Source organism: Onychostoma macrolepis, chromosome 16, assembly GCF_012432095.1.
Source record: "Onychostoma macrolepis isolate SWU-2019 chromosome 16, ASM1243209v1, whole genome shotgun sequence".
Taxonomy (NCBI): Eukaryota; Metazoa; Chordata; class Actinopteri; order Cypriniformes; family Cyprinidae; genus Onychostoma; species Onychostoma macrolepis.
This window is the reverse complement of record NC_081170.1, coordinates 34,631,077-34,644,198: the sequence shown is the minus strand read 5'-3', so window position 1 is coordinate 34,644,198 and position 13,122 is coordinate 34,631,077. Positions and strand designations below refer to the sequence as shown.

Genomic DNA, 13,122 nt, shown 5'->3' with positions numbered 1-13,122 from the left:
TCACGTCAATTAAACACAACAGTGAAACTGTAATGAAATGACTAACTGCAAGCTCTAGGGTTAATGAGCACAGGGCAAAAGAGACTTTAATTGGTGTTGAGCAGCGGGGGCTACAGAAGAGAAGAGGAGGAGAGGAGCGGAGGGGAGGGGAGGCGCGTGTTAAACAGACTCTACTGGATTAAATCCCTTACAAGCCGTCTGGTGACTGATTTGTACTAGCAGTACAGGACAAACACAGAGACAGACCTGCAGGAGTCCACAGATACGAACAGCCTCAATACAGAACATCAGCATCTGCACTCTTACTGTAAGTCTCTGCTATTGACAGATTGTTTATGGCTGTCATAGATCCCTCACTGCCTGTGTTTGATTCGTGAATTGTTGTGTTTTGTTGAGATCTGTAGCACAGGTAAGGAGATGGAGATGATCTGATGTGTGTCTAACTCCAGTGTGAATGACACTGATGTTCTCTGCGTGTGTCTTTATATTATACTCTATATGATTACATTTCAAAACAAACAAGATTAAAACATTTGCATTATTGGCACAAAAATCAGTTTCTCCCAAGATAAGCTTTTAGAATGATAGTCATAACTGCAATACTGTTTTTGATGGTATTGTTAATATAGGATCTCATTGTAAGAAACAGTGCAAGAAGCTTCTAGGATTTTGTGTAATTTTGTTAAGTTTATATCTCTGATCTCTTTTTTTGACAGTGGTTGAGCTACCACGGTTTTGTCGATAAACGCTGTGATTAACATTGATAAAGGACTAGAAATGTGCACTTAATTGTATACTGAATGTGCACTTGTAGTGTATTTCAACTATATGTTTTAATATACTGTACTTGCAGATAATATAAAATGAATGAAAATGAAATGAAACTTGTGTACTTTAAGAGAGACATTTTTCAAATGTGCACATTATAGTAATGTCAAATTAAAGGTTTTAATTTCACGTACAAGTGCTAATAATCGTGTGTTGTAGTTTTTGGTTATGTTGACTAACATACTAAAGAACATGCTGATTATAATTTTAACTGTAGTATAATTCAGTAATACGTTTAAAATTGCAACAATAGAAGTAATTATGATATTACATATAAAAATGTACTTAAGTCTTACTTAAATTGATCAAAAACATTCTAAAGTTCAGCTAACTATACATTAAAACTGCAATACGATTTCATTTAATTGACAATACCATGCAGTTACGTGTCCTTTTAAGAGTATTCTTAAGTTAATTGCATTCATTTCTCAGACAGATTTTCTTTTGCCTATAATTCTACTGTAGTATTGTAAATGCTCTCAAATATCTGAGAAGAACATTAGTGATGTTTAAATGAAAGATGACATATTTCACATTACATTTTGTGTTATGACTAAAGCAGAATTAACAGGCATTTGAAGATCCAGATGGTTCTTTACTAGACTAGATTCAGATATGGATTCAGCAGAAGGCGCATTAAACTGCATTGTATGTGTCTGACTTAAAGTCCTGCCTTCATTCGAACCCGACAATCAGGCTAATCATGTGGATTTAGACAGGAAGATAAACTGAGATGAAGTGTGGATTGAGAGAGACTGGAAACGGCTTCACGCTGTTCTCAACCACCTCCATCTGTCACGCTTTCTAAGCTTGTGATCTTCATGCATACACATGCGCACGATCTGTGGAGTCCAGATTTGATCATGTGCTTCATTCTTGCTGTATATGGGTGGCTGAAGCTGTATGTGCTTTTAGCATACATATTGTTTTATATTGAGGTCAAGGGTACTTTTTTCTGGTTTCATCAAAGGTGTCTCACAGCAGAATCCTTCCACGATCGAACACAAACCATTGGCAGACGCACTCAGCCAACCGTTACTAGACAAATCCCACACAAACGGTCATCTAAGTTGTCTGTTGTTGATGGAGAGACCGTGAGGCCTGGATTTCTTTGAATCAGAATTGTATAAATGTCAGTCAGGGATGAGTAACATTCAGATTCAAAGGACTGGATCTTTTTCAGCTCACAAAAATCTATATGAATTGAATTGGCCAAACTCAACATGATGTTGAATTGAAGTTGGAATTGGAAAGAGTAATTTACTTAAGTGCAGTTAAGAAAGCATCACAATGTTGTTTGCATCTCCCCAAAAAAAAAGAAAAAAAATTATTGAACCCAACGTTGGATGTTGAATTGGAGTTTGACTTTGAAGAGGAATTTACCAAAATAAAATTCAAAGACATTTAACAAAAGAATTTCAGTAGTAACAAATATTAACACAACTGATTATTTCAGTTTATTTGGTGAAATACTGCATCATTTTTTTTTTCTCAACTTCAATAAGGACACAACAATTAACAGCCATCACAACAGATTTGAACTTTGCTAAACAGCATCACAAACATCCGCCACATTTTCAGATAACTAAACAGAAATACTGACTTCAAAATTTTTATCTACTGATTATGTTTTTGTTTGGCTCAGTTTTGAAGACTTGGAGTATATTTTCTGAGGAATGATGTATTCTTCCAGCATGATCTAAAAAATTAAACTTAGTAAATATAGCAAAATTTGGTCTATTTCTATCATTTAAAACACTGATTATATATATATATATATATTGTTTAATGTGTCTGGTATTACACTTTTTGTACATGTTTATATGGAAAAGTTCAGCAGAGTTTCTCTGCATTTCATTCCATTTGAATCGTACTTCCTTAAATTCTGCATCCTGTTTTCTACTGATACGGTACAGTCGTACTCAACTCGCTCTCTTCTTTAAGTTGTGGACAGTATGAAACTCCAGCTGCCTTCCTGCCAGCCATCAGTCCAAGCACTTAATTAATCCAATTAATGGACAAAGTTCAGCAGGTAGATACATAACACTCTCTCTCTCTCTCAAACACACGCTAATCCTCTGCAGACCCTTGATGACAAATCTTTTCTTGATTTATCCTCATTAGGACAGATTCTGACGTACACACTTCCACTTGTGCGGGCGTAAATGTTTGTCCTGTATTAATTCAGTGGCTTCGAGGAACTTAAACTGATAATCCTGAATCCTTAAAAGGAGCGACCTTCTTGAAATCTCCTTCGAAGGACTTCTTGGTGTTAAATTGCAGGTTCTACAGATTAGTCTAATGGTTTCTGAGGTTTTTTAAAGTATCAGTAGATGGTTTTTAGAAGAACTAGAGAGTGGAAAAGTTCACTGAAGATCATATAAAGGTGTGGTCACACTTTGGGGAATGACTTTTGCCTCAGTAAACTCCTAATTTGCTCTGCTTATAAATAGTTAGTAAGGTAGTTGTTAAGTTTAGGTATGGAGTTTAAAGGTTAAGAGATCTAGAATATGATCATACAGAATAAGGCATTAATATGTGCTTTATAAGTACTAATAAACAGCCAAAATGCTAGTAATATGCATGCTAATAAACAACTAGTTCATAGTGAGAATTGGTCCTTAAACTAAAGTGTTACCAAAGGATGGTGTCAGGCTGTCAAACCCCTTCGGTTATAACAGGAGCCCTTATTTTTAAGTGGAAAATTGTAGTAGGGCTGGGTGGCATGATAGTACATACTGTACGGTGCAATGCTGTAAATCATGTACCATTTATAATATGTTGTTCCTCATGGTTAAATTTCAGAGTAAACACTGTAAATTGCAACTGAAGTTGTTTTAATGTCATATAGGTCATAAGGTCAAATGGGTCACTGACCCACTGATACTGAAAAAAAATGTACACGTGTACATGAATGTGCACATGTGTACTTCAAATCTTAGAAGTTTGTTTTATTTTTTATAACTGTAATGAAATAAAAGGCAACTTATGTACTTAAACAGAGACTGTCACTTTAATGACTGTCTCTTAACACACTTAAGTCCACTTTTAAAAAGAGCGGTTTGTAATAATGTCAAATTAAAAGTTTTAAAGTATATTTTAAATCATAGTTTAATAATGATAATCCTTTGTGAAGTACACCTATTTTGATGTGTTGACCTACATATTAGTATAGTATTTGATTATAGTAAGTATTATAATCTTAACTGTAGTGTGTTATTTGATATTACATTTAAAGTTAATACATTTTAAATGTAGTAAATTGCAACTTCATCATTGCAAATGTGTAATTACTTAAAATCCAAATTTCAATAGAAATGACATTAAAGTATATTTTAGTTTATCATAAATGCTTGTCAGTGCATTCAGCAGTAACTTTAACCTTTCCTTTCCTTCCTTTAAAAAGACGATACAATTATGAAATTACATATAAAGACGTAACATTGATATTAAGTGGGTCAAAAGAGCAATTTAAGAATTTAAAATGTCATATTTGAAAGTAAAAGATGTCTTCTGAAAACGTATCATGACAAGAGTTTTCTTTATTTCCTTCTCCAGGCTTTAGACGAGCCGCTCTGAAGAGGCAAGAACAGGATCAGCAGACGGATTACATGTAAATACACATGGTCTCTGAACGGATGATGACCTTGGAGAGGAGGAGGCTGAGAAAGACATAGTAAGCAGCAAGAGACAGTTTTACAGGATTTAGACAGAAGCAGGCCTGCGCTTCTTCTACTGAAGATACAGATCTAGAAGCTTTAAACACCAAATAGTCAACTATTTGGTCAGTTCGGCTGCATTCATCCCACAAAAATGCATCCAGCAAGCTCAAGAAAGAGCGAGGGGCTTTTCTCCTTCTTCTTCTATGCCATCTGTCTTTCCATAAGCACCGGGACAGGAATGCCGGGTTCGGACTACAACCCTCATCCTCGCTTCATCTGCACCCCTCTTCCCGCTGATGCCGATCCCGGGTGCTTCTCCACAGCGGGCGGCCCCGGGGGCCCCGGACACCACGGCGGGCCGAGCGGGAACAGCAACGGCTGGTGGGGGATGTCCGAGGAGGCCAAAGCCACGATCCTGCACCTGCGGGAGAGTTTGGTGCAGCAGAAGGAAACCATCCTGGACCAGAGAGAGACCATCCGGGATCTGACCGCCAAACTGAACCTGTGTGAGGGTTTGAGCCGCACGCCTGCACAGCTGGCCCATCACGCCCACCACGCCTACCCCACAGCACCGGACACCGGACACCTCGGGCTGGAGCTGGGCCACTATGGCGACGAGGTCGGAGGGCATCACGCGGGGAAAGGTGCGCTGAGCGAGAAGCACGTGACGGGGGAGATCCCTTCACCCTCGTCCACGCCGGAGCAGATGAGCAGGATGCTGCAGAGCCTAAAGGAGCGGCTGGACAACCTGCAGGTACACATTTATATTAGGGCTGTCAGTTTAACGCATACACTTAATTAATTAGTTATGAAAACATAGCGCGATTAAAATATGGAAGTCGTCATAGTTAGGTTAACTTAGTTAGAGCAGTGAATGGGAGAGTACCACAAATATATATTTTGCATTCCCATTTGCTCAAATAGCAAAAGAAAAACTACACAATATTTTCATGACTTTCAATAAAAGGAAAAAAAGAGAGACTGATGACGGCAGTCAGAAGAGAGAGCGATGTCAAGTTTACTGTCCATCCAATAGACGCTGCATTAGCGTAAACTAGTTTTTTTGTATTTAATACAAATAATAGTGTTAGAATATTTCTTTTTAAAGCTACAGTTTATGTCTAATTGATACTTTCTCATTTAACACAATAAAGGCTTTAAATGATCTTTTGTTGGTACTTTCACAGCCAAATTTAATTTGCGATTAATTCGATGAATTAATCGACACATCATGTAATTAATAAGATTAAAAATTTTAATGGACTGACAGCCCTAATTTATATGCATTTCTACAGAATTTTACACAGTACAGATGGGGTTCAAAACAGCTTCACAGTAATAAACATGAAAATAAAAGTGTTGCACAGTTATGAAACAAATTTAGTTTCAGCTGTAAAGCCGCTCTACAGAAGACAACAGTGTCATTATTCAGCTCAGCTCAGTTCAGTGTTGATTCAGTTCAGTTCAATAGCAGATTCGATGTTGCAATGTTCATCAGTTATGAAATTAACTTGATTCGGCTATATGTAGATTATTTTGTAGCTATTATGTAGTTGTTATAGTATAGTCTATACAGTATTTCAGCTTTAGTTTGTTATTTTAGTACATCAAGTTAAACTAAATGAAAATGAGAAATGCATAGTTGAAATTAAATGTTTAAATTTTTTTTTTTTTCTTTTACAATTTATTTCAGTTGACATTTAAGTAATAAATTGTTTTGTTGACTACAATAACTCTAATTCATATATATATATATTAATTGTTAATAATACAAGGGATGATAAAAATGATTGGGCGCTAAGTGGTTTGTGGTTTAGGGTGGAGTGGTGATAGTCAATGGATCCTATAAATCAGGGGCGCCCAAACTCGGTCGTGGAGGGTTTAGATCCAACTTGCCTCAACACACCTGCCGCTAAGTATCTAGTATGCCTACTAAGAGCTTGATTAGCTGGTTCAGGTGTGTCTGATTGGGGTTGGAGCTAAACTCTACAGGACACCAGCCCTCCAGGACCGAGTTTGGGCACCCCTGCCATAAATAGTGCTGAAAGATTCTGCTCTGTCACTTTGGACTGATTTAATTTTATTTAATAAAAAGGGTTTCGTCAGTCGGAGTGATATAAACATGTTGGATTTTTGATATGCAATCTGAACAAACTGGGAAAAAAAAGGACTTCATTCTGGACTTCGAGGTCATAATCATCATGCTTTTTTTCACGGAGCCAGGATCAGCAGCATACAGTACAGCAGTGCGCAGGCCTTTTCTCAGACTGCTGTGATTGTGTTTGCAGACGAGAAACACCTCCAGCAGCTACTCCAGCTCACTGAAGGACCTCCTGCAGAGGAAGATCGGCGCTCTGGAGCGACAGATGCAACACCATCACTCTGCCTCGCTAACCAGCGCCGCTCACACCGACCACGAGGATGAGGAGGAGGAGGATGACGGTCACCATGGCGACGGCCACCATGGTGACGATCACCATGACGACAGAGACCACGACAGCCACGATGACCACGGTGATCCTCACGACGAGAGTCACCACAGTGATCACCATGACGACGATCACCACAACGACAGCCACCATGACAATAACAGCCACGACGACGGACACCAAGACTACGGTCACCATGACAACAAGGCCTCCGAGCATGGCTTCGAGAGGTTGTCGTATAACCTGCAGGGTCACAGAGAAGCACAGGGTGCTGGAGCGCACAGCAAACTGGACGCGGTTCTCAGTCAGCTGCAGCACAGGCTCACTGACACGGGTGAGACAGCTGATCAGATGAACCCTGAGAGCTTAAGAGCACTTCAGCTGGACCAGTCCGGCCGGTTTCGGCCCTTAGATGCCCTAGATAGATCCTGCTCAAGTCAAGTCAAGTCAGCTTTATTTATATAGCGCTTTTAACAATACAGATTGTGTCAAAGCAGCTTTACAGCAGTAAATAGGAAACTAGTGTGTCAATAATGCAAAACGATAACAGTTAAAGGCAGTTCATCCTTGAATTCAGTGATTATCATCGTCCAGCTCAGTTCAGTTTACATAGTGTCTGTGCAGTCAAGCTGACGATATCGCTGGAAATTAAGCATCCAGCGATATCGTCAAGATGATTCAAGATCCTGGTCAAGATGATTAGGGCTGGTAGGCCATCTTTGACCAGAAAAAAGTCAGTTACCAAGTTGCTATGACCTGTTTTTACCTTTAATCAGAGTGTGATTTGTTCAAAAAACAAACAAACAGATGGTTTGTTTATTTATTTTTGAGCAAGAATTTAATCATTGAAATTTTAATGTAGAAATTTGGGTAAATACTGTTCCGGATTACAAATTACACTGTAGTTAGTAGCGTTAACTAACAGATTCCTTATTTAAGGGTAGTTTTTGATCTAACTCGTTTATCACGTAGTTTTAAATAAAACTATTTTGTACCATTTTGATACAAAATTGCACAAAGAGAAAGAAAATGAATTCCATTCTTTGTTATCAACAATATGGACTGCAATTATACATGACATTATGCCATGGTTTCATGGAGAAAAGAGAAAATAAATAAAGTATGAATAATTTACAGTGTGAATGATAGGTAATCATGTAATCAATAAAAAATAGTTGTAATCTGATTATGAGAACTTTTTAGAATCTAATTACATAATCCAGATAATAATGCTGACATTAAATCAGTTACTAAATTTCGACAACATAGAAGTGTAATTAAAATAAAACCTGAAAATAATTGTTTAAGCTGAATTAAGTAAAGTAAATAAATCTTTAACAATTAACTTAATGACTAAAAATGACTTTAGTTTAGACTAGGACATATCATATAATTTCTTTCTTTAAGACTGGTCATAACTTTTTTAAATCAACAACAAATATTGGTGGATTGGTCTAATCTGAAGTCAAACTGATTACTCCTTGATTAGCTGCATGCTAGTTAAACTAGTTGTTAACATACTGGTTATAAATCGCACGGGTAATGCAAAACCTGACGCTGATTATCTTCTTCACAGGTTCTAGAAAGAAAAGCAAATCCACGGAAGCCTTCCAGATCGGCTTCCCCATGAGGACCAACTACATGTACGGGCGGCTGAAGCACACGCTGCTGCACGAGATCTTCTCCTTCACGCTGTGTCTGTGGATGAAGGCTGGCATCGGGCCGGGGCTCGGGACGCCCTTCTCCTACTCTGTGCCTGGACAGGCCAATGAGCTGGTGCTCATCGAGTGGGGAAACAACCCCATGGAGCTGCTGGTCGATGACAGAGTGAGTGAAAGAGATGAAGGAATGTGCACATATTTTATCATTTGGAACCAGAAATACAGGGCCTTATTGAGAATTTGCATCTTTTTGCATTCCAACTACAGTTTAAAGGTTTGGGGTTGGTAAGATTTATAATGGGGTTTTTTAAAAATGATTTTTAATGTCTATTGTGCTCAGCAAAGCTGCATTTATTTGTTCAAAAATACAGTAAAATTGTGAAATATTTGTGTAATTTAAAATAGCTGTTTTCTATGTAAATATATTGTAGAATGTAATTTATTTCTGTGATGCACAGCTGTATTTTGAGCATCATTACTGCAGTCTTCAGTGTCACATGATCTTCAGAAATTATTCTAATATGCTGATTTGCTGCTCAACAAACATTTCTGATTATTATCAATGTTGAAAACAATACTTTTTGTGGAAACTGAGATGCATTTTATTTTTCAGGGTCCTTTGATGAATAGAAAGTTCAAAAGAACAGCATTTATTTGAAATAGAAACCGTTAGTAACATTATAGATGTAATTATTGTCACGTTTGAACAATTCAATGCACCCACGCTAATTAAAATAAATAAATACAATCTTACCGACCCCAGACTTTGGGATGTACAATAGTTTCCAACAAGACTAGTATGATGACCAAAATATTAGATCCCTTTAAGACTTTAAAAAGAATTCAAAATATTTTGTGGTTTTAAAACTACACCTGTGATCCCCTTTAGCTGTCTAGTTAAGACGTCTTCGTTAAACAATGTTCAATATTTAATAAATCTAGTCTAGTTATCAAAAAGAATTTAAAAATTCAATTCATCCAGCAGGATCTTATTTGAATTCTAGAGGATTCTATTAGATCCCATTTGGATCTTAAGAGGATTAAATAATGAACATTCCAAAAATGAGTTCACATTCCTCTTGAGCGAATTCTGTGTGACCTTGCTCTTTGTTCTGATCTGATCTCTCTCTCTGTGTGTGTGTGTGTTGACAGGCCGTCACTTTACCGCTCTCGGTCAGTGATGGTAAATGGCACCATGTGTGTGTGACGTGGTCGACGCGGGACGGTCTGTGGGAGGCCTATCAGGACGGAGTGAAGAGAGGCTCGGGAGAAAACCTCTCGCCCTGGCATCCCATCAAACCTGGAGGTGTCTTCATACTGGGACAGGAACAGGTAACATACAGACAGCATACAATCAAACAAACTGCTCATATTCCTCATTTTACTTGCGCCATTAATCAAAAAACATGAACACATTAGCAACTGCATAGCAACACCCTGGCAACCATCCACAACCCACTAACACTGTGGCAAAAGCACTGATAGATATTTAAACCCTTGTGAAAAAGAAGTGCGCTTAATTGCATTGAAAGACCACTTGTAGTGTAAAATCTTAAAATTCGTAACTTTATTAATGAAACGCCACTTAAGTGTATTTAAAGAGAGACACTTTCATGGCTTTTGTTTTAACACACTTGAGTACAATTCTAAAAATGTGCTCTTTGTTATAATGTCAAATTATGTTTTCTTTAAAGTACATTTTAATAACGTTTTGTCAAGTTTTAAAGTACACTTATTTTAATGTGTTGACTAACACACACATGTAAAGTACTCGATTATAATTTCAACTGTAGTGTATTATATGTAGTGTGTTATATACATTTAAAGTTAATATATTTTAAATGTACTAAACTGCAACCTCATTTTTACAAATGTGTAATTCTGAATATATTTAAATACATGACATACAAGTTTGATCATACAGGTTAGAAATGCCATTAAAGTAGTTTATCATAAACGCTTGTCAGTGCATTCAACAGTAACACTTTAACCACATTTCAAAGACAATAGAAGTCATTATGAAATTACATATAAAGATGTACTTAAGTGGGTTAAAAACACTCTAAAGTTCAGCTAACTGCATTTAATATCAATTGAAACGATAATAAATAAGTGTAAATAACTTCTGAAAACATTACATTCAGTTTACACAAGTATATTTTTCTAAAGTATATTATTTTCATAATAAATACTCTTTTTTTAACAACCATGCTAAAGAATACTTCTTTTCACAAGGAAAGTCATATACAATATGAATAAGCTAGTAAAGTTGTATTCAAAGTTGACTTCATGTATAAAGTCACAAGTTGTTGAAGTTGTTGCCTATATTACATTTACATTTAGTCATTTAGCAGATGCTTTTATCCAAAGCAACTTACAAATGAGGACAACAGAAGCCATCAAAACCAACGATATACAAGTGCTATAACAAGTCTGTTAGCTTAACACAGTACACATAGCAAGTTTTTCTTGTTAATTGTATAATAAATAAAAAGAAAACAAATAGATAGAATAAAAAAAAGTTAGTTTTTTAAAAATTTTATAAAGAAAACAAGCATTTTTTTTCTTCTTTTTTTAAAGAATAGAATTAGAATAGTGCAAGAGTTAGAGGGTCAAAGTTATGTATATATATATATATATATATACACACACCAAGTGTATAACACACTAAACTCATTCTCTGTTTGGTGTTGCTAATGTGATATTCCCCGATCTCCCAGGACACACTGGGCGGCCGTTTCGACGCGACGCAGGCGTTCGTTGGTGAAATCTCAGACGTTCAGATGTGGTCTCATGTTCTCACACCTCATGACATCTACAGCCTGGCGTCGTGCGGAGGTCACATGACCGGTGACATCATCGCGTGGGCGGAGTCAGTGGTGGATCTGCACGGCGGGGTCACCAAGTACCCCTTTGACCCCTGCCATTAAAGAGAAGGACAATCCACTCACAAGTGATTTCAAAGCATTCTGATGACGACTCGTCACCTGATCGTAATGCAAAATTCATTCAATATTGCCTTCTGTTTACAAGAGAAACTTGAACGACCCCATGACCTCCAGGATTTCAACAGGGACCCGTTTTGTATCATTTCAGTGTTTTGTGTAGCGAATGTTTTCTTACTGAACTTTTTTATTTTTTATTTTTATTTTACAAATGGCTCTTCAGTGCCATTCAACATTTGATGCAAGTATGACATATTGTCCTAACTTGGATAGAAAACCATAGATCTTAAATAGGATGTGAAGACTATAAATGTAGGTGTAAAAAATAGAAACAGAAAAACTCGAGTCTCTATTTGAGCAGCGAGTTGAAGTTAAAAGATTGATTGAATCTAAAGATACAGCGAAACCAAAGAGAAGAGTCACACACCGCGCGCTGCTGTTGTGTTTGTACATTGTTTTTTGTGTTTTCTAATTAAACTTTCTAACTGAAATAAGTATTTCGTAGGTTTGACTGTACTGTCCAGATGTTAAAATGTTTAGCCATCTCAAAGCCGAGCTAAATAAGCAGCTATTCTATCATACTTTTGATACGTGTTGAGTTTCAGATGGTGTCGTAATTTGATTTAGTTTAATCTACCGTGTTTACTTTACTGTAAATGTTTCAAAAGAATATAATTTTCCACTAATGTTTGTGCATTGGAATTTATTATGCATTTACTGTTTGTATTTGTTTGCAGTTTTGAAAGCAGAAATGCAATAAAGGGACTGAATTTTGAAAACAACTTTCATAGCGATTTCATGGTTTCTGACTAATTCGAAAAACTTTTGGCATAATATTGTAAATGATTGAATTCTTCAGGCTCGTCTGCAGTCCTGCAGTATTGATCTCAGTGAAACGGCAGCCTGGTCTTCACTGCTATTATTAGAAACTAAGCTATTTAAGCACGTGCAGCGTTCAGGGACGCCCTTTTCTTTCCACTGGCGGTCACACTGCTGATATTTATGCACCGTTTTCTGTAAAGCTTCTTAAAAGAACTATACACACATGACAATAGGGTTCCAGAAGTAAAGTAAAAAAATATATATTTCGTAACCTTTAAGTGAACTCGATGTTCTGAGCTGAAATGCATGTGTTTACTGTGGCATTATGGGAAGCCTCTGGTCTGAGTGTCTGTGCTCTGCTGAGGCACAGAATAACAAGATTAGGCAGCGCTAATCGTTCTGGTTATCAGTCAGGAAATGAGCTAACAAGCTAAAGCATGACATCACAGCAACACACTTACTTCATATTTAGACTGCAAGGAGGACATTACATTAGCATTATCTAAAGCAAACATAAGCACTGCTCGCAACTGCAAGATCATCTGCCATGACCCTCATCACACGTATCAGCGGCCGCCAAAGTCATCTTTATATCCACACAAGATGACATCGTACACATAGCTTTAAGTACTTTTAGCTAATTGCCAAGGAAATGTTTCGTATATTGGTTTTATTAAACTTGAACCTTAAACAAATAAAATGAATAAGAACTACGTAGACATATTAAAATAGACAACTAAATAAATACCTTCGACAAAAAGACAAACAATTTCTA

At 37.0% G+C, this 13,122-nt stretch overlaps 1 protein-coding gene across 1 annotated transcript; it reads left to right on the top strand.

The window, feature by feature from the left end:
• Positions 1–208: 208 nt before the first annotated feature.
• Positions 209–12,825, top strand: si:dkey-283b15.2 (neuronal pentraxin-1). The gene is made up of 6 exons (XM_058747037.1): positions 209–307; positions 4,387–5,244; positions 6,779–7,253; positions 8,496–8,746; positions 9,733–9,912; positions 11,301–12,825. Exons 2-6 carry the CDS (start codon positions 4,642–4,644, stop codon positions 11,508–11,510), a joined length of 1,719 nt encoding a protein of 572 aa, XP_058603020.1. The 5' UTR covers positions 209–307; positions 4,387–4,641; the 3' UTR covers positions 11,511–12,825.
• Positions 12,826–13,122: the final 297 nt, after the last annotated feature.